The sequence below is a fragment of the Pseudophryne corroboree genome, chromosome 7 (assembly GCF_028390025.1).
Source record: "Pseudophryne corroboree isolate aPseCor3 chromosome 7, aPseCor3.hap2, whole genome shotgun sequence".
Lineage (NCBI taxonomy): Eukaryota > Metazoa > Chordata > Amphibia > Anura > Myobatrachidae > Pseudophryne > Pseudophryne corroboree.
In genome coordinates, this window is record NC_086450.1 from 41,062,731 (window position 1) to 41,085,366 (window position 22,636).

The 22,636-nt window shown below is 42.4% G+C and overlaps 1 protein-coding gene across 2 annotated transcripts; it reads right to left on the reverse strand.

Annotated features, from left to right (window-relative positions):
- Positions 1–661: 661 nt before the first annotated feature.
- MYL1 (myosin light chain 1) lies at positions 662–22,554 on the reverse strand. 2 transcript variants are annotated; one of them, XM_063933072.1, is made up of 7 exons: positions 22,287–22,554; positions 6,460–6,487; positions 3,192–3,335; positions 2,572–2,745; positions 2,403–2,480; positions 2,157–2,199; positions 662–1,162 (listed from the first exon to the last, which is right to left on the reverse strand). In XM_063933072.1, exons 1-6 carry the CDS (start codon positions 22,404–22,406, stop codon positions 2,171–2,173), a joined length of 573 nt encoding a protein of 190 aa, XP_063789142.1. In that variant the 5' UTR covers positions 22,407–22,554; the 3' UTR covers positions 662–1,162; positions 2,157–2,170. The 2 variants fall into 2 exon arrangements, with proteins under 2 accessions (XP_063789142.1, XP_063789144.1); XM_063933074.1 differs by lacking the exons at positions 6,460–6,487; positions 22,287–22,554 and adding exons at positions 6,791–6,815; positions 8,760–8,861.
- Positions 22,555–22,636: the final 82 nt, after the last annotated feature.

Sequence of the window (22,636 nt, forward strand, 5' to 3'; positions counted from 1 at the left end):
ATTAGGAAACTTTACTTATGATCACGTTGTATATTGAGTCAATAGGGGGAATGTATCAAACCAATAGAAGACAGGTGTTGCTGATAGACTTTAACTATCATTTATCTAGTGCAGGCTATACAGTGCTAGCTGAAATTCTATTGGTTTGTTGGGCCACTTCCACTTGACCTCTATAGAAGATTTGATAACTCTCCCCCTATTGTATGTGCGTCATAGACGTGCCTATGTCCCAAACATGTCAGAGGATGTTACTATTGTGTTTCTTGCATTACACTTTTGCTTTTTGTGTGGCTTTTAACAGATACAAGTGCTTGTGATATCATTGCGTTGGGCTGTTTACCTGTACCAGACACTAATGGGTTAAGCAGCCTCCTACGTGAAAATAGTTATAGGGGCATAGGGGGAGATGTCTCAAAACTTCCAAAGAGACCAAGATTCTTGCTATCACTTATATCATACATTCTATGAAATGATACCTTCTTGAGAAGGTTCGATACATCTCCTCCATAGCCTTACTTATCCTGTTAATTTGCGCATATCAGAAATCTAATTTAAGATGAGTTACACATACCAAGCGGCAGAACGTGGCACTGTGCTGCAGACCAAGAAGCCCTTTAATGAGCTATGAACTTGCCCCACCAGTAAGAACACATCCTTAGGATCCTTTCATTAAAACTTTATTGTTTTGACAGTATGGAATACAGAAAGAATAAATTAACCACTCTACTATCAGAGGAGCCAGCTATACCTTAGGCTAGTGGAGCCCCCTGACCATGAATGGCACAGTAGCGTTCTTTGGTACTGTATATTGGCCCAAAACTGTGGGCAAATAAATTAAGAGAGACTTTGTAGCCACCGTCTTAGCAAAGGGGATTTTATTGTGTTGTCTTTTGGTTTTACAATACTCCGCGGCATGTTACACAGTGTTGCTCGATCAAAATCTCCACCAGCTTCGCCAGGGTGATACGTCCTGTGAGATGATCTTGTTTCCTTTAAACAATATTAGGGTTCGTGGAAAAAGATAAATGTCCCAATGTTGGAAAATAAAAATAAATTGGTGAGTGTATTATACAGTACATTTCCATAAGGTTGGTAATAGCCAGTTGCTGGCCTTTGTTAATTTTCCATGTCTCCGGGTCTTCTGAGACATTTGAAGGTAGCGCTAGAAGGCAAGAAGAAAAACAAAGAGCATTTTAGTTGGATAATTAAAGACGTTAAAACATCTATAGCCAAAATTCTGTTACGACATGAAGAGCCCTGAAGTCTATCGAGCCATAAGCTGCGAAGTTGGAGTTATAGAGGGGGGAAATGTATCCAGCATTGGAGAGATAAAGTGGATCAGCTTCTGTCATTTATCTAGCACAGTCTATGAAATGACAGCTAGCAGCTTGTTGGATGCTATGGGCAACTTTGGAACTTTATCTCTCTCCATGGCTTGATACATTTCCCCTATAAAGTGAATTTGAAGAGGGGAAACGTCAAGAGAGCAAAGTAAAATCCCACTTTCCAAAAAGCAATAGAGTACAGCATGATATTTAAGTGGAAACACAGCCAACATATTTTAAGGAGTCCGTTCATTAAGGAAACGGACCTATCAAATTCAGTGTTTAGACAAAAGACAGTACTTCCGAACGTTGTCTGCTGTAACAGACTAAAGGCCCCCATCCTCTAGTGCGATATGACCAATTTTCATCCGATTCTGAGCTTTCTGTTTGATGGATCGGATGAAAAGTGTGACATCGCATGTCATTTTCATCCAACTCTGATCCGAGGCGCGTTCCCGTGCTCCTCGGATCGGAGTCGCAGATCCTCATGGCTGGCATGATTATTTATCTCAATCGGAAGAAAAGGTACACATCGGAATGCATTTGCACACAATCGGATGCGATTCATCAGATGTAAAAAAAAAACCAGTTGCAAATCGTAATCGGAGGACTCCCGGGAAGCTGCCAGGAAGGTCGGGAGAAAATAGGATCCGACTTTCAGTTCAGATATGTCTCACTAGTGGATGGGGGCCTTAAGTTAAAAGTGAGATAATGACCCCAAAAAGAGAAGCTGTTGCCGAGGCAACTGAGCTTTACATGAAACAAGTTGACCTCCCTTTCTAGTTGTTGGAGTTTATCATTATAAGAGGTTACATTGAAAGTTCCACTTACTTTAAAGGTTTCGTTTAGATGGACATGATGTGCTTCACGAAAGCTGCGAACAGGAACAAAAACAAAAAAACATGAAATAATAAGATATAAAATAACACAAAACACAAAAGTGATTAGATTACTTCCGCTACAAATACAGACTGATGCTATGAGCAGCAAATTACGTAAGCTAGAGTCCGGTTAATTTCTAATGAAATTGTAACTGGGTTATTCTTAGAGCAGGATGATAACCAGTTCTATATTTACCTTCATAGTTGATGGCGCCGTTGGAGTCTTCCTGTCCTGCCAGAAGGGCCTCTACTTCATCCTCCTTCATCTTCTCACCTGTCAGGACACAGAGAACGCATTGGTCATGAAGAGTCCAACTTTCATCACTTGCTACCAACTGCCGCTAGGTAAAGTCGGAGTGCCTTACCCAGTGTGGCCAATACGTGACGAAGCTCAGCGCCCATAACGGTGCCGTTGCCTTCCTTGTCAAAGACACGCAGACCCTCAACAAAGTCCTCAAAGCTGCCCTGGTCCTTGTTGTTGGCCACTGCTTGCAGCATGGGAAGGAACTGCTCAAACTCGATCTCCTTGGCGTTCATCTCTGGAAGGAAGGAACGAGAAGCACGTGTGAGGACATCAGCCTGCGACCTGCACAGCTGTAGCGCTTTCAATGGTGATGCATGAATTTAATGCTTAGTGCGTGTCTGCAAGAGGTTCCAAGATGACTTTACCTCACACCTCACAATAATGTACTTATCAATCTATATAATAGTCGGCTATGGCCCTGTCCTGAGATCGACATGCACAATGGGAGTGGGGGAGTGCAGCCCTCCACTATGGGTGGCAGAGTGTAGACTGGAAACCAGCTAAAAGATTGTAAGTGAAGGTAGAGGGGGGGGACCTGTTGATCAGGTCCAATATACTAGTATATAAAAAATGAGGAACACGCTGTAGTTGGACCTCTGAGAAGATTGATATACTTCTTCTAACCCTGATTCATTGGACACGTAAGCTCTGGAGATGCACAAGGTAGGAGAGACTAGTTACCCTCGTTAGATGGGTTGCCCAGGACTTTCTTGACCTCAGCGTTTGTGGGGTTCTGTCCAAGAGCCCTCATGACATCAGCGACCTGGCTGTAGGTGATCTTGCTTTTACCTGTCCTGTCGAACAGCAGGAAAGCCTCTTTGAAGTCTGTGAAAATAGAAAGCAAGTAATGAACATGGAAAGCCTGTAGAACACCTTGGTGCAATGTCAGCACTGTTACTTGGTCAATAAAGTTTTACTGCTACAAATGTTCATTCAGCCCAATGTAGGACTGCTGTTTTTTATCGACTATTGCCGGTTGAGCGGATCCATTGTTACAGAATCATCAACAACCCTAACTTTAATAAACTGTAAACTTTGGTTTATAACCACCTTATTATAGCAAAACCCCTCAAACGTATTGATTTTATTAACATTGTAAATATTGCCTTAATGACTGATTTGTTTTATGGACCACTTAAAATAAAGAGGGGCGGTGTTGCCCTGTGCTGGCTATCTTGTGTACAGACAAGAAAGGGTTGTCCGTCCCAGTGGATGGAAGGGGGCTGGCGGTAGTGAAGATGGATCGTGTGCTCCTTCAGTCCCTTTTCCGACTGGGACACTTGAAACTGTGTTATTTTGAGGAGCACAGAGAGTTTTCCAAACCGAGCCAAAGATGGTTTTACAGACACACTGTAAAAAGCTGCTAATGTTAGCGAGGGGTCAGCACTCCTGTAACAGGATAGCCCTTTCCCTGCACTAATCTTACATGCACAGCCCCATCCACCCTTGCGCTGCCAGAGTGCTCTGCAATTAAGAGGCTTAACACAGGCACCTGTCACTACAGAACAGTGTGTCAGTGTCACGAATTGCTCTCACAAGTAGGACGCACTCAGCCACACGCTGCACCTGGCCGGTTTGTTCTTGAACGTCTCTATATATCACTGCGATCCAGAGCCAATAATCTGGAGGGGGTGGGGGGGGGCAGGGTACTATCTGCCTGGGTGCTCTTCCTGTGGGCATTGCGAAGGGTCACTACTAATGAATGCAAAGCCTATTAACAAATCCTACGGGAATGTTGTTTAGCAAAACACAGAGGGTCAGTGTTATGCAATGTATTGGATCATTTATAGGTCAAGAGGGCTGAGGGTGTTGCTACACCCTATGGAGCATCTAAGTTATTAGTAATTAGTGTCCCACAAAACTCTAGGACTGACTGGGAGGCAAATGCATGAAAGACTTATTACTGTTTATTTCACAGATCTGTAAAGAGACTATGTAATCAGTCACATCAGCCTCTGCCCAATTGGAGCTTACATTACATCCAACCCCCCCCCCCCCCCCCCCCCCTCCCCACACTTCTACCTCCCTGACCTCCCACTCCATAAAAACTGACAGAATCAAATCAGTACCCTGAAGAAGCCTACACAAATGCAGTGAGAACATATAAACTCCACACAGATACAGACCTTGTCAGAGCCAACCCCCAGCCTGTCAGACAGCAATGCTAACCATCATACCACAGTGCTGCTGCAAATACTACTTAACTAATAACCTAATTTTTGAAGGCAGAATCTTGCTTAACAGCTGACCACTCATATGGTGTGACAGCGCTATAGGCAGCTCCCAAAAAAATTGTTCTCCTGTAACCCGCTTCCACAATACCGAATTTTTTTTAAGACCAAGTCACCGTCTTTCAAGTGTAAGACTTATCTCACCCTCAGATTCATTCTTTTCAACACTATTCAAAACTATTTGTCAACTATCTTGCAACTCAGAAAGTGAATGCCAGTTGGAGGGCCTAATTCAGATCTGATCGCAACTGCAAATTTGTTAGCAGTTGGGCAATACCACGTGCACTGCAGGTGGGGCAGACGTAACATGTGCAGAGAGAATTAGATTTGGGTGGTTTATATTGTTTCTGTGCCTGGTAAATACTGGCTGCTTTATTTTTACACTGCAATTTAGATTTCAGTTTGAACACACCCCACCCAAATCTAACTCTCTCTGCACATGTTATATCTGCCCCCCCTGCACTGCACATGGTTTTGCCCATTCGAGCAAAATGCTGCTGCTGCAATCAGGTCTGAATTAGGCCTGGAGGAGTTATTTTGTGAACTGAAAACCTGATCTCTAGAGAAGGTCCAAACCTATTACAATTGTGATGACAGCCATACAGTGCTATTCGCTGGAACCTATAATGTGTGTGACCTGATGGTCTGACCTTTGGTTACTTACTAGTAATCCCAAAATACCCTCTGTGACTCACACTGCCATAGTGATGTGACCAGCTATCTGTGCTGTACTCCTTACATGAAAATGAACTGCCCAAATGTGCATAAAGGCTGTAACCCAATATAATACTAAGGGGGAAATGTATTAAACCTTAGGAGTATATTCACCAAAAATCGATTTCCATCGATTTCAATCTGATGGATATCGAACTAAATCAATGTTTTGCTTCCAGGGCTAAAACACACATTTACTAACATTTTAAAAATGAATACAATTATCTGTTAGTAAATGTGTGTCAGCCCCTGAAACTCAGCATCGATTGAGATCATTTTTCATCGATCTGAAATTTAAATCGACCTTTAGTTAAAAAAACAAAAACAGAGAGCGAAAAAGTGGAGAAGTTTCTCAAAGCTCCTAGTAAGCTTCTGTCATTCAGCTAGCACAGTCTGTGAAATGACAGACAACAGCTTGGCCACCTATCCAGTTTATCACTCTCCAACGCTTGATACCCCTCCCCCTCACGTGTGGTAAGCTGTTACATCCTCATACTATTCTAGCTACTTTTTTTTTAGTTAACACGCTACTCCTTCATGCATTTTATTACATCGGCGCTGATGTCACTACACATTCATTTACTACAATATCCCAGTTATAATTATTTATAATTAAGTTAATGAAGCTGTCAGATGTAAATGTGTGACTATCTCTGTATCGCAGGCTTACGCAGAAACCGTTTAATTAAGGGAACCTGGCCATTGTCTGACGCACCGGTGACTTAGGGGGACATTTACTAAGCAGTGATAAGAGCATAGAAGTGAGCCAGTGGAGAAGTTGCCCATGGCAACCAATCAGCACTGAAGTAACATCTATAATTTGCATACTATAAAGTGATACAGAGCTGCTGATTGGTTGATGGGGCCACTTCTCCACTGGTTCACTTCTCCGCTCTTATCACTGCTTAGTAAATGTCTCCCTTAAACATGTGAATGTTTCACGTTACACAAGCAAATGGACATTTTCAAGGAACATCGATCCCTCACCCTGATCCTCAACTTACCATCCTGCTGATCCTGGGAGAATTCGATCTGTTAAAGAGAAAATCAGCCACAGAGACTACATTAAAGGCCTGTTGGAATTTGAGTGTCACAGCTTCTTTAGTCCAGGAAATCGGACCATGCAGACAGGGACTTGCAGGAAGCTGTAACCCAAATTAGGCCGGCAATGAAGGAGATGCCTAGCTGTGGTCATTGGTTTTCAGGCGATAGAGAGGGAAATCTCTTTCAGTTATTATAAGTTATAACATCAATATAATTAATTTTTGTCCTGGACGGACGCCCAGGAGGGATGAAAGGCATTACTTCACCTCCAGCTAACTTAAGCTCACTTACCAGCAACCTCATCTGCGGAGAAAGACTGCAAGGAAAGAGAAAAGCAAGAACTAGTATGGTAGCATATGCATTGACAGATGGACAAGCTGCAGCGATATATGTATCTGAATATCTAGACTGTGTGATGTCAAATCCAGTAAAAGCTGTCAGCTTATTCTCATAAACCTCCCCTTCAATTAATACTATTTTTATTTATTTACTAGTGCATATTTTATTTATTAGATCAAATGCTTTTACGTATAGCATAAAGTGTTTGCAATGGCGTAAACTCCACTGTAAAAGATAATACATTCATATGCCGGAGATCTGAGTATGCACACAGGCAATGTCCCATTCCCAGAATCCTTTGCAACAAAGTTCTGACTTAACCAAAGGTTCCTTAGGTATTTAACTGAACAAGGAGACAGGGCGTAAAATAAACTCTCCCCTTCCCCCCCACAAAAAAAGCTAAAAAAGATTTACAGATCTCGCATGCGCTGTTTAATTTAGCCCTACAAACCAAATATTGCACCGGGAGGTTTAACCCAGACAAATCCCCAATCAGATGCCTCTTGAATACTACTATGACTACAGATAATTAGCAATATTTCATTTAGATGCATCTCACTACAGGGGCTATGTACTAAGCGAGAGATAAAATGGATGGAGATAAAGTACCAGGCAATCAGCTCCTAATTGCCATGTACCATGGCTGGTTGATTGATACTTTATCTCCGTCAATGTTATCTATCCCATAAGGCTTAGTACATAGGCCCCTAAATCCTTTAAAAGTTTCAAAGGTATTGTTAATTGTTATATAGATACAGGTTGATTATCCCTTATCCAAAATGTAACATTTTTAAATCCCCTACTGAAATAATGACTTATATATGATATATTAGGTGTATTTATAGATATATTATATAGATATATAATATACATATATAAGTGTCATTATCTCAGTAGGGGAACCAAAAATGTGTGATCTTGAATTTTGAATAAGGGATACTCACCCTGTAGTATGCTTTAAATTGTAAGCTCGGCCCTCTTACCTCTCTATCTGTCACTACCCAGTAGAGCGCAGTGGAATGTGCTAGCGCTATATAAATACATGTCAAAAGTCAATCAATAAATGTAGATAGAGATAGATAGATTAGATAGATAGATAGATAGATAGATAGATAGATAGATAGATAGATAGATAGATTAGATTAGATTAGATAGATAGATAGATAGATAGATAGATAGATTAGATAGATAGATAGATAGATAGATAGATAGATAGATAGATAGATAGATAGATAGATAGATAGATAGATAGATAGATATAGATATATTAGATTAGATAGATAGATAGATAGATAGATAGATAGATAGATAGATAGATAGATAGATAGATAGATAGATAGATTAGATAGATAGATAGATAGATAGATAGATAGATAGATAGATAGATAGATAGATAGATAGATAGATAGATAGATTAGATAGATAGATAGATAGATAGATAGATTAGATTAGATAGATAGATAGATAGATAGATAGATAGATAGATAGATAGATAGATAGATATTGGGAAGTAAAATAATAATAATAATAATAATAATAATAATAATAATAATTTTATTTATATAGCGCTCTTTCTCCAGTAGGACTCAAGGCGCTTAACCGATAGATAGCATAATATAGTACAGAAAATAATGAAGTACATTTTCATAAAATACAGAAGCATGAAGATACTAAAAGGGACATTATGGAAATGCTTGAGTAAACAGAAAAGTCTTGAGTCTACTTTTGAAGGATTCTATATACCTTCACTTCTATTTAGAAGCCCCATGTAATTAGTCTTTGCAATGTATAATGCAAATAGTAATAATACAACGGAACATGTGCTTCTGAGGAGACACCTGGTCCCATATAAGACCTGTGTGTACAGTAACTGTCTAGGGTGAAGGAATAAGCACCTAGCGTGCTGCTAGAGGACACCCACCATGGTGATCCTGGGACTGGTGATGAGCCGGGAGCTGAGACGTTGTCCGGAGGAAGGCTTGAGCTTGTGGTCCTTGTGCTATGGCCAAGCTCCTCTTATTTATCTGGGGGCAGTGACATGACTGCCCAGCTCGGGTATCAGAGGGGGGAGGTGGCCCCACCCCCTGGTGAGTTTTTGGCTTTCTTAGGGCAAAGCGAAAGGAGGGATCTCTTTCCAGTGCCACCAGTTGGGAGGGCTATTTTTAGTTGGACGTGCTTTAATGAGTTTAAAACTTGTCAGCACTTTTTCTGCAAGAAGGGGGACATTCGCAATGGCTGGACAGGACAATTTTGGGCCTGACTGCTTTTTGCGCGCAAATACTCAGTTATTCCTTCATGGGAACTTACAACTGTGTCAACAGAGCTCTGGGTCCAAAAATACTCCACACTTATGTGTGACTCCTCGCCATTACCTGGGGTGTGGGAACCGCATGGTCCTCAGGTCCTAGTGCTGAAAATACTATGGGGGAGATTTATCATACCTTCTAAAGAGGACATACTGTAGCCACCAATCAGGTTCTAGATATCATTTTATAGAATGTACTAGGTAAGTGATAGCTAGTCTCTGATTGGTCGCTTTCAGCAACACTTCCACTCATCCTTTTTTAGAAGGCTTTCTAAATCTCTCTCTCTATGGGGTAAATAGCAACCAATCAGATTCTACTTAACATTTATCTAGATGCTTCTAGAAGATAATAGATAGAATTTGATTGGTTGCTATGGACAAATTAGTAAATTTACCCCTATATGTCATAGTGACAAACAGCAGAAGATATATAATAATACAGAATGGGTGGAATCTTTTTTTTAGAACTGGTGATGTTGCTCATAGCAACCAATCGGATTCTACTTAACATTTATGTAGCTGCTTCTGGAAGATAATAGATAGAATCTGATTGGTTGTTATGGGCAAATTAGTAAATTTAGCCCTATATGTCATAGTGACAAATAGCAGAAGATATATAATAATACAGAATGAGTGGAATACTCCTATGGCTAAAAATACTGGGATATTTCAAATACTAGTCATTTGTAGCCAATAACTTTAGACCAATTCTTTACTATTTGTTGAGGGGGAGAAAAGAGGGTTCTATAATTTGTGAGATGTTTTTCAGGAAGATCAGGAAAATCCCATGTAAAAGTTAATTATTATGCTTTATTTAAATGTCCCACAACAATTGGAGCTTGTGACAGTCCCTGAGACGTTGAATTTGTGTTTTTAGCGCCACCTAGTGGCTGTTTACATTAGAAATGTGAGTTTTCAAAGCCGCTGGTCTTAAAGGATTTTCTATGTAATCACTGGAACGTGTCAAAGATAACTGGGAAGAAAGACTTTGTAATTCCACAATTCATCCCCCCCCCCCCAGTTAAAGTGTCTATAGTTTGCTAATGTTCTCAGCCTTAATGCCTGCATATTAAAGAAATGAAATATGTTAATGTTTATAATTGGTGGGGGTCAAAGGGTAGAATGTAGGGATCATTATTCGTCTTATTAATTGACATAGCACGGATCGCTGTAACTGACACGAAGCAACTGGAAGTGAGCTTTATTCGGTTTAGGGCAAAACAAAATTATTCAATTCTTCTTAAGGATGAAAGTTTTGAAACCGCTTCCAATAACTTTCATTTTGAAATCTATATTAATCTATAAATAATGTTCCAGTGTTTTCCATAATTACTGTAATTTATGTGGCTCAATTTAAGATACACCTTAAAATACACATATTGGGACCAAGGGCCTAATTAATGTTTGTAAGTAAAGCAAAAACGTAAGCAACTGGGCAATACCATGTTGCACTGCAGGGGGGCAGATGTAACATGTGCAGAGAGATTTCGATTTGGGTAGGTTATAGTGTTTCTGTGCAGGGTAAATACTAGCTGCTTTTGCATGTAGCCCACAAATGTTAGATAGCTTTATGTTTACACTGCAATCTAGATTTCAGTTTGATCACACCCCACCCAAATCTAAACTCTTTCTCTGCACATGTTACATCTGCCCCATCTGCACTGCAGCATGGTTTTGCCCAGTTGCTTGCTTTTTTTGCTTTACTTACAAACATGAATCAGGCCTGCAACACCCCCTTAAAAAACAACATCTTTGCGCATCTTTTTAGCCGCCTCACTCTTACTTCCCAGGTGCCGCCCAGGATAGCCCTGTACATTTCTTTTTGTGACTCTCTAATAACAAATTCAGGACTCATGCGCGTTGCGACTCAGATGCGAAACTAAAGACATTGCTCCACATCACCTCTGCGCCGACTCGTAAAAACGGTCTCCATGAAAATGAAGCAGCTGGCAGAGTTTCCAGCGACTGAATAGCCTACCTCACATGATGGACTCTACTAATTTTGGAGACCTTTACAGGAGCTGGGTACGAAATACCGGCAGTGGGGTACCCAGACAGTCAGAAGACAGACAGCGGGCTCCCGACAGCCAGAATCTTGACAAAATCCCGGTAAGTATTTTACCATACGCCTAATCACCGCCCCCCCTGACCCCTTCTGCGACCTAAAGGGCCCTACACACTGGCCGACATGACTGCACGATATGAACGATCTCGTTCATTAATGAACGAGATAACGTTCATATTGTGCAGTGTGGAGGCTCCAGTGATGAACGATGCGCGGCCCCGCGCTCGTTCATCGCTGGTGCCCCGTCGGCTGTACATGCAGGCCAATATGGACGATCTCGTCCATATTTACCTGCACTTCAATGCAGCCGGGTGACGGGGGGACTGAAGAAACTTCACTCCCCCTGTCACTGCCCCCCGCCGCCGGGTCGCCTGTCAGCCGTATCCGCCGGCGGGGGATCGGCCAGTGTGTAGGGCCTATAACCCTCTGCACTTACCTCCAGGGTATGTTGTGATTCTGACCGTTGGGATTCTGGTATTTTAACAGTATCCCCTTTGCAGCAAATGATTATGCTAATAAGTAATTTAGGCTAATTGAAAAAATACATACTGATTATTTTATCATTTTGCTTGCTTACAAAAGTCATGAGAAAAGTCACATTTCCGCATGATTTTCGCAGCTTCGGTTTCAGTGTAATGTATTAAAGCTGTAATGTCGGAAATAACAGATATCTCCTGTGTTAATTAAGGACCTGCAGAACATTATCAATACCACCGGCTTCTAAAAACGTAACTTTTCAGAACCTGGCCTAGATAGCAATTAGCTAATACCACTATTAGCCATTGCAGTCTGCAGGCTACTTTTTCGTAGGGAAGGGATTTATGAACCCTCCCAGGCAGCCTGATTGCATGACAGCTGTGCTAATAACTCCTCGCTGGGATACACTCTTATCAGAGCCACTGTCCCAGCATGAGGATTTTGATAAATTGATACTAATAATCATTTCTTAGCACTGCGATAAGGAATTACAGTTTACAGGGCTCCACCAATGATAAATAGCATATATATATATATATAAAAAAGCAAAGACAATGTCCGGCACACTCCAATAGACTGGGAATCAGCTCGTCTGGGTGCCCTTCCTAAGATAATGTAGAACGAGGGGAGATGGATGGCACTCCAGCATGTAAATAAATAATGAGAAAACCAAGTAGGTAGCCAACGTTTCGGAGCGGTGCTCCTTTATCAAGACTTTGTTAAGTCTTGATAAAGGAGCACCGCTCCGAAACGTTGGCTACCTACTTGGTTTTCTGATTATTTATTTACATGCTGGAGTGCCATCCATCTCCCCTCGTTCTATATATATATATATATATATATATATATAGGCTAAAGCTGGGTGCACATTGGAATTATGTGTACCCAGCTGATGTGTCAAGTCGACGGGCCGACATATCGGAACCTGTGTACACAATGAGCAATGTTAATGGGGGACTTAACGATCACAGTTCCATGCTTCATTAGCACACATGTTGTCGCTAGCAATACTGTCATATTTGATGTTCAGCACATCAAACCTGGCGACATCGCTAGCTGACTGTGGACACCCGCATATCGGCATGCACACTGCGCGATGTGTGCCGTGTTGAGCGATATGTCGATCCAATCTGTCGGAATTGATGACATAACGCTCAGTGTGTACCCAGCTTTACCATACTAAGGGGTCTGTGTACTAAGCCTTGGTGAGAGATAAAGTGGACGGAGATAAAGTACCAGCCAATCGCTCCGAACTGGCATGTTACAGGCTGTGTCTGAAAAATGACAGGAGATGGTTGGTTCGTACTTTACTGTACTTAATCTCTTTCCAAAACTTAGTAAATAGACCCCATCTATGTCCATTTTATCTTTCTCCAAGGTTAACCTCAATCTATCCTCAATGCTGCTGCCCGTCTCATCTTCCTCACCAAACGTACTACATCCACATCCCCTCTCTTGCAGGACCTTCACTGGCTTCCCTTCCCATTCAGGATCCAATTCAAGCTTCTCACACTCACCTACAAAGCCCTCACCCACTCCTCTCCCTCTAACATCTCTGACCTTATCTCTCTTTACATTCCCACCCGTCCTCTTCGCTCTGCTAATGCACGCCGTCTCTCCTGCCAACTGATTACCTCCTCCTACTCCTACCTACAAGATTTTTAACGTGCTGCTCCCTATCTCTGGAATTCTCTACCTCTCCCCATCCGACTCTCCACCTCTCTACAAAACTTCAAATGGGCCCTCAAAAACCCACTTCTTCACCAAACCCAGCCAACTCTCCTCCTAACCCTCTTGTCTATGCTCACTGTCTACCCTGTGTGTGTCACCCCGGTCTGTTAGCCCCTCACATTTAAGATTGTAAGCTCACAAGAGCAGGGACTTCTTTCCTCATGTGCCTTTCCTTTTCTTACTTACACAATCTTATACTCCATACTCCCTTTGATGGCACCTAACCCCGGGTTTTCTATACCTGTCCTATATTGTCTTGTACTGTAAGTGTTGTTTTCTTGTTTGCTCATTTGATTATGTACTGTGTAATGGGCGCTGCGGATCCCTTGTGGCACCATATAAATAAAGGATAATAATAATAATAATAATAATAATAATAATAATAATAATAACTTGACCCCCTATTCCTTTAAACCAGGATGCTGATGAATTACACAGGTTTTGTGGCTGATTAAAACCAGGTGAAATACAGGCTTGAAGTCAGCAAGCCCCAGAACCTGTGTAATTCATGAGTGTTTGTTTGAAACTTGTTGAATAGAGATACACAGCCCTTATCGGGCGGCCTCAAGGATGACCCCAAATCTGTACCTGTGCTCCACTTATTGTCAGATATAACAGTGGTTCTCAAACTGGGTGCTAGGCTGCCACGGGCAACCTGCATGGGTGCCAAGGGTTGGTGGTCCAGGACCAAATCAAATTATTTATGGCCAAAGTAATAGGCAAAACCAGTGCTGGTGGCTGCCAATCACAAAATATATGGATAAACAGAGGCGCAACCATGACCACCACACAAGTTATTTCATTTAATATTATTTTATACATTTCTCAATAAGAAAAGTTTGGCCTCGGGGTGCCATGAACAAAACGCTGATAAATATAGGGCACTGTGATATAACAAAGTTTGAGAACCACTAAAGGTGGGTACACACTATTAGATATATCTGCAGATCTATTGATCTGCAGATATATCTATGTACGGATCGGGCAGTGTGCTGTGCATACACACTGCCCGATCCGTCGGGGGACTGACGTCATCCCGCCCAGTTCACCTGTCAATCACCGCCGGCCGCCGCAGCATGTGTACGGGCGGTCGGACGACCGCCCCGTACACACACAGCGACGGGCCAATATATCGGTAGATATATTGGCTGTCGGCTGTGCTGCGCGGCCGACGCGATACGTCTGTGAACGACGGAGTTCACAGACGTATCACCCGTACACACTGGCCGACGGTCCCGCGATGTATCGGCCGTTCAAGAGAACGGCCGATACATCGACCAGTGTGTACGGGCCTTAAGATGTGCAATACTGTATTTTTTGATGTTCCAAAATCGCACCCTGGCACTGAGTTTCCAGCTAAAAAAAACAGAGGTTTTGTTTTTACTGTTGTAGAGCGCAATTTCCTCTACCATAAGAGTCCACTAATCAAATTAAGGTTAGGTGATTTTGTTATAACAAACATAGAGGCAGATGTATTAACCTGGAGAAGGGATAAAGAAGTGATAAACCAGTGATAAGACCAAGGTGATAACGCACCAGCCAATCATTACAGATTTGAAAAATGACAGTTAGGAGCTGATTGGCTGGTGCGTTATCACCTTCCACTTATCACTGCTTTATACATCTGCCACATAATTTGTAGCCACACCCCGGAATTTATTAATGCTGTGCAATATTACACTGTGGGGTCTATTTAAGACCCTTTGCAATTTCCACTATTCGCAGCAATACAAGATGTAGCACTGAGGCAAAATAAAAGCCACTATTTGGCCGCAGATCGCAGCGGGGGAAGGATTACACATCCGCGTTCTGCCGCAGCTGCATGTGCATAGATCAGTGTGTGTGCGCTCACTGATTAGGAAGAAGGAAAGTGGTCTGTGGAGATTCCTATACACTCTCCGGTAACGCGTTTCATAGAAAGATGGATTTTAGGAGCTTGCTAAATTGGACGAGAGACTGTGGGGGTAATTCAGATCTGATCGCTGTTGTGTGTTTTCGCACAGCGGTCGATCAGATCCAAACTGCGCATTCGTATGCACCACAATGTGCAGGCGCGACGGACGGCTGCAAAGGGGATCGCCGGTCAGCGATGGGTTTGTGCAAAGGATCCATTCGCACGGGCGTTCGCAAGGAGATTTACAGGAAGAGGGCGTTTGTGGGTGGCAACTGAGCATTTTCAGGGAGTGTCTGAAAAAAAGCAGGCGGGACCAAGCGTTTGAAGGAAGGGTGTCTGACGTCAATTCCGGTCCTGAACAGCCTGATGTGATCGCAACGGCTGAGTAAGTCCTGGGCTGTGCGGAGACTGCACAAAATCAGTTTTCGCGCACTTGCACAGTGACAATACACTCCCCCTGTAGGCGGCGACTTTCTGATCGCAGGGCTGCAAAAAGCGCTGCCTGGCGATCAGATTTGAATTACCCCCTGTGTCCATATAGGAGCAGCAGTATTCAGAGATACTTGGGGGTCTATGTACCATACTTACCGACTTTTTGGCTGCTCTCTCCGGGAGAGAGCAGCCAGGTCGGTTTGGCAGGGGGGCGGGTTGCGATGTGAGTGAAGAGGGGGGCGGACCGGAGGCGTGGCGTAGGCGGGCCGGGGGCGTGACGGAGGCGGGCCGGGGGCGTGACTACGGGATCGTCCCTTGTAAGCCCCCCTCCCCGCTGTGTAATGCCGCTATTACCGGCATTATACAGCAGGGGGCGTGGCTATGATGACGCGATTCAACAAGAACGTCATCGCCTGCCCGGACCGCCCACTTTACTCGCTAAGTGGGCGGCCGGGCAGGGGGGGACCCCTGTAATCGGGAAACTTGCCTGCTCTTCCGGGGGGCCGGGAGGGTCACCCGATTTTCGGGAGCCTCCCGGCCATTCCGGGAGAGTAGGCAAGTCTGCTATGTACTAAGCCTTGGAGAAAGACAAAGTGGACGGAGATACAGTTCCAGCCAATCAGCTCCTAGCTGCCATGTCACAGGCTGGGTTTGAAAAATGACAGTTAGGAGCTGATTGGTTGTTACTTTATCTCTCTCTACTTTATATCTCTCCAAGGCTTAGACTCCTTTGTATAAATACTTCTGTTACTTAAAAGTGAAATATTCAGGTGGGAACAGACGATTCTGTGTGAATCTTGGGCATAAGAAGGTTAATACAATAGGCCCCTACACAGGGGCGTATCATGAGAGGAAGGGGCCCACATTCAGTATCCGTCTGGAGAGACTGCACTAGTGCTCTGAGCGCTAGTAGACTCTGGCAATGTGCCAAAGCCTACTGTGCACGTACAGGTCTCCAGGAAAATGGTGCGTCGCCCATTTTCCTGGTGATTTCCCTACTGAGTATGCGCAAAATGCTAAGAAAATGGCAGCGGCGGCCATTTTCTCAGTGATCTTGCAGCACTGCAGCTGCCGATGCTGGACTCCGGAGAGGTAAATATTTAAGAAATGGGTGCAGGGTGTGCACTATACGATATAACTGCTAGCTAGAATCTGATTGGTTGCTATGGGCAACACCATTAGAAGGTTTCACAAATCTCCCTCTAAATACTGTACTTTCCCCTCAGTACCTTCATTCTGTCAGCTGGCCTGACTCAACTGCTCCTCCCTCTAGTTGCCATGGTGAATTGCTTCCTAGACTCCTCCCCTCAGCTGAGCTTGCCTGGCAGAGAAAGTGTGCGCAATACAGACACAATGCCACCGGTCAGCCCTTTCTCGCCCCGCCTATCCTGGCAAATCGATTTTGTGATAAACAGCGATATTTAAGATGTTGCAATTTTAAACTTTACTAAATAGACCAACCAATCAGCTCATTGCTTTCATGTTACTGGCTGTGTTCGCAAACTGACAGAAGGCGATTGGTTGGTACTTTATCTCTCTGCAATCTTTAATACATCTCCCACATAAAATATTATTTATATTTGTTTTTTACTTTATTATTTTATGATGCAAAAATATTGCCTTGGCAAAACTTTACATGACCCTTTATCTGTGTTTCGGGCACTTGTAATGTGACTTAGACATAACATCCCTGAGGAAATAACATGATCTCCCTGAGTTGGGGGAGGTGTAATAAAGCCATGGAGAGAGATGAAGTGGAGAAGTTGCGGAAATCATTCAGCTTCTGTCATTGATCTGGCACAGTCTTTGAAATGACAGCTGATTGTTCGCTTTGGGCAACTGCTCCGCTTTATCTCTCTCCAAGGCTTGATACACCCCCCCCCCTCCCCCCTCGCCCAATCACTTTCTGTCAATGCATTGCCCCGTTTGATTCTTACACGGATATAGACCCTTTGTTACCGAACTTGCAGGCTTCCGTCATCGCGTGTTGGTCTGGCAAGTGAGCAGGTTACAACGATGTTCCCACACAAAAACATACACAATGTCACAATCAAACAAGTAAAATACACAAACTTACCACAACACTCAAGTCATGCTGTGTAGAACATACATGCACTTAGCACTTTAAGAAAAAAATTCCTGTAAAAGAGACACAGAAAGAAAATGGTTCTGTTTATTAGTGTAGCGCTGTCCTTTCCAAGTAGTAGGCTGTCACTCTTGCCTGGAAATAACAGCTATATTACTGTATATGTAAGCTTGTGTGGAGTGACTCTAATATAAGGTGCCTTAAATCTTTATAATGCTGCTAACCAAAAATGGCCCATTTATCAAAGAGTGATAAAATTCGTTGTGAGTGATAAAACTTGTTGCATTTGTGAAATGGTGCCCCAGCTAATGGCTTCCAACTGTAATTTTTAAAATACATGACAGTTAGGTGCTGATTGGCTGGAGCACCATTTATCATGGTCATCTCCAGACTGGACTACTGTAATCTCCTCCTGACTGGCCTCCCTAACACGTACATCTCTCCACTCCAATCTATCCTCATTGCTGCTGCCCGGATCATCTTCCTCACCAAACGCAGTACATCCACCTCCCGTCTCCTACAAGCCCTTCACTGGCTCCCCTTTTCCTTCAGAATTCATTTCAAGCTTCTCACATTCACTTACACAGCCCTCACCCACTCCTCTCCCATCTACATCTCTGACCTTATCTCCCTTTACTCTCCCACCCGTCCTCTCCGCTCTGCTAATGCACACCACCTCTCCTACCTACTGATTACCTCCTCCCACTCCTACCTCCAAGATTTTGCATGTGCTGCTCCCTTTCTCCGAAATTCTCTACCTCTCCCCCTCAGACTCTCCACCTCTCTACAAAATTTCAAAGGGTCTTTCAAGACGCATTTCTTCAACAAACCCAGCCAAATCTCATCCTAAACCTTCTGTGGCCCACGCTCACTTTCTACCCCATCTGTGTCACCCCTGTCTGTATGCCCCTCTCCTTTAGAATGTAAGCTTTCACGAGCAGGGTCATCACGTGCTTTTACGTCTCTTACTTAACCTATCTTCTTTTCAATACTCCCATTGATGGCACCAAATTCCTCAGTTTTCTGCCACCCTGATACTTATGTCAGTGCTGTTTACTGACGCAGCTATGTTTATATACCCCGTATTTGTCCTATATTGTGTTGAACTGTAAGTCACTTTCTTCATGTTTTGCTTATTTGTTTACTCTGTAATTGGGCGCTGCGGATCCTATGTGGCGCCATATAAATAAAAGATAATAATAATAATAATAATAATAATAATAATACACAATGAGTTTTATCAGTCACAGCGAGTATTATCACTCTTTGATAAATTATTCCCTAAGCACTCTATTCAATAATCAAGCTGTTTTCCATCATTTTTTTTGTGGATAAGGGGGTTCAGTGATTCCTGCTATTTACCAAAAGGGAGGGTTGCTGAATATTCTCATGTGGTCCAACTGACTTTAGAGTTTACCACGCCTCTCAAAGTGTGATTAGCTTTCCATATTGAAGTTTCTTCACTGCCCCGTCACCCGGCCCCATAGCTCTGCATGCTAATGTGGATGAGATTGCCCATAGTGGCTTGCATGTATAAGTGACCCAGCAGCAACGATGAATATACATGGCTAATAGACACGGTAGTGCTATAAAGGTATTATGGGCAGAGCATTTGCTTTAGACTATGACACTGTTAAATAATTATAAGCAAGTATAATGCAATTTCTTGCATGTAAAATGTATCACTGTCAGTTTTGATAGTATATTGTTGTTGTCTTTTTTTTTTTTATCTTCAAATAAAAAAAAAAGAAACAAGAAAACAAACATGGAATAAACCGGGGTATAACAGAAACGGGTCTCACGTCAAAATCTTCCTATTATTCAACCAACCACTAGATAGCAGAGTATCATGGGTAATAAGATGCAGGAGCACTTATGTTTAGGATGCAATAAGGCACACTGTTAAGGTGCCGGCTGGATGTTGCTTTTACTGTGGAGAACACTTACTGTATGTGTCATTTGTTTTGTTTTACTCCCCATTGTGTGGCACATTGGGACCTCTGTGATGCCTTGTAACATAATAATAATAATAATAATAATAATAATAATATTAATAATAATAATAAAAAACAATTATTATTATCATCATCATCATCATCATCATCATCATCATTATAGGCTCTCATGCACCAAGCAGTATGTGTACATGTGTCAGCAGTGTCTTAAACATTGTAATGATTTCTAAGTCTTTTTATGCATTTTATTTTTTTGTTTTGTGTTCCCCTATGATATCACTCATTTATGGTGGCTTCATTACGCACATTCTCATAAGTATTATAATCCACATTAATTATGCCCACTGTGGGGCCGAGTAGCTAAAAACAGAAGGGATTTAATAGCTGCAATATACAAAATATCCACTAGATGGCGATGAATGCCTGTTACCTATCAGCACATCGGTTTAATTGTTATCACTGGACTGGTAAGCGCAGTAGCACTGCAAATACTGTTGTAATAGCTGCTGAATGACAATATATACAAACACTGATGTTTTATTAAGCTCTTAAGTATTTTACTGTGTTGCTGAACGCATAACCATTGTAATAACATGTAAAGATATTCTAGGTTTCCTAGAAGAGTATCCTTGATATATCCAATTAGGAATACAATCCTCACCAAACGTGTCATTACTCTGCATACTGTATACTGGCTTGTAGTTAAAACAAGACATTTACATTATTTTAAACAGATAGTGTAATTAAAAGTCTAAACAATTTCATTTTCATTTTAGTGACATTCAAGCTCCTTTATTGCTGAATCGTGAAGCCTAATTACAGCTTAATTTAACTTTTGTATAGGAAAGTGTGTCCTCTAAAATACAGTACAGTATGTGTATAATTCATTTTGCACTGTACATTCAGTAACTTGGTGCTTTAAAGTTAAGTAGCGCAAAAAAAAGGGTGCAATTTATCCATCTGTAGTTATTAAAAGACACTTTTATGATGCTATGAATTATTGTAAAATTATGCAAAATTAAAACAATAAAATGTGATTTGAAAATGAACCTGCATGACAATTTTTACATTATATCGATATAGTTGTTATGCAATCTGTCTAACGATGTGATTGCATCTGGAATCCCAATGATTTCATGTCATAGGTTCTCTGTGTTTCACAGGGGGAAGGAAGTCAGTCATTATACAGGGCTATTATCTGTACATTTATTTAAACCTACTTTTAGAAGTATTGTGTAAATTAGTTAATTATTTATGTAAACAAGGAAATAACAAGCAAAACACCACAACACCAGTGCAGTAAATAAACCTGATTCTCAAAAGCATTGCTCCTTCTTGTTAATATGAAACAGTAACGATGGTAAAGCCACAGGCAGACTTGATGCAATTCCCCCACTGCAGAAATAAATTCTCACTGAAGAGTATTGAAACTAGAGCAAGGTGGTTCAAGCAACATTGAATGCAGTCCCAAAGATTCTGCAATAACCTTGATTAAACTTGAAGCCCTCCCTCCTTCAGTCTCTATATTAGGGCATCCTTCATCTGGTCCTTGTTTATAGACCAATAAGATGCCAGGAAGGCGGAGGAGCCTGGAGGACAGTGTGTGGCTATCTTGCCACCTGTCAGGGCACATTCACAGTCCTGTACAAGTTCCATTTACACTACAAGGAGCAAACTTATTGAGAACTCAAAGCACCCCACTGCAATCTGCACTCAGTTACAGCAGACACTGGCAATAGGGGGGACTGGTGGTGTAGTCACTGGAAAACGTAAATAAGAGGACAAGCCTGTCATTATAAGACCTGCTGGCACCAGCAAGTTCAGGGGCACATCAGGGTGAGGGGTAAGTAATGTGCCTGTATGGCAGGTACTGTACATGTGTGGCAGCTATTATTAATGCCATCTGATAGGGAATAATGAGTGCCCATATGTATTACACCCCATATGGTCCATACAGACCTCTTGTACTGTATATAATGACACTAGGGGGGAAATTTACTAAGATGGGAGTTCTATTAAATATGGGATGTTGCCCATAGCAACCAATCAGATTCCAGGTATTATCTTCTAGAAAGTGCTAGATAAATGAGAAGTAGAAGCTGACTGGTTGCTATGGGCAAAATCCCATCTTAAATAGAACTCCCATCTTAGTAAATTTACCCCTAGGTTGGGGTGTAGGTTGCATAGTGTTCTTATGACACATTTATTTTCATCTGTTAAATAATTATTATGAATAAGAGCAGCTGGAATTAGCATCCAATAAAGATATAACACTCCTAATTCCAAAGGTGTGGCAAAGCTGAAAAGCCAGGCATCAAGGTGCTCTCTCCCCAAATAAAGTGCACATGACACCTGGGCAATGGTGCAAGTTATTCTTCACAAAGTGACAGTTCGAGTCCTCAACACTAAGGAGGGGAACCTGGGCAAACCAGGGACCCCCCTAGGCTATCCCCCTGCGCTTCCAGTGACCACACACCTCAATTCCCTCTTGCAGCACTGTTACCTTGACACTGGACAGGTCAAATGCTGGTTCCTTGGGTTTAACTGGTTCTGGGGCTGGTGCTGGAGCTGCAGGGGCAGCAGCTGCTGGGGCAGGTTTCTTCACGTCCTTCTTGGGTGCCATTGTGCTTTAGAGTTTAACCAGTGGAGGTGATTAAAAGGATCCAAGACAGAAATCAGCCCAGTAGGAGAATGTTGCTGAGGAAAGGAGGGTAAGGTCAGGACGGTCCTCTGCCCAGAGTCTAGATGTGGGATCCAGTGGGGTTTTCACTATTAGGCCATATTTATATTTCACTAAGTACCTAACACAATCTCCACGCATGCTGCTGGATTGGACAGTTCTCCAGGCGAGGA

What these genes read in the sequence shown, in the direction of transcription:
- MYL1 (XM_063933072.1), bottom strand. Translation starts at nt 22,406, where the DNA reads ATGGCACCCAAGAAGGACGTGAAGAAACCTGCCCCAGCAGCTGCTGCC. An exon ending in TTGACCTGTCCAGTGTCAAG is followed by an intron (nt 6,488 to 22,286) that starts GTAACAGTGCTG and finishes TCTCTTTAACAG; the next exon opens with ATCGAATTCTCCCAGGATCA. An exon ending in CGGCGCCATCAACTATGAAG is followed by an intron (nt 2,200 to 2,402) that starts GTAAATATAGAA and finishes TCCTGTTCGCAG; the next exon opens with CTTTCGTGAAGCACATCATG.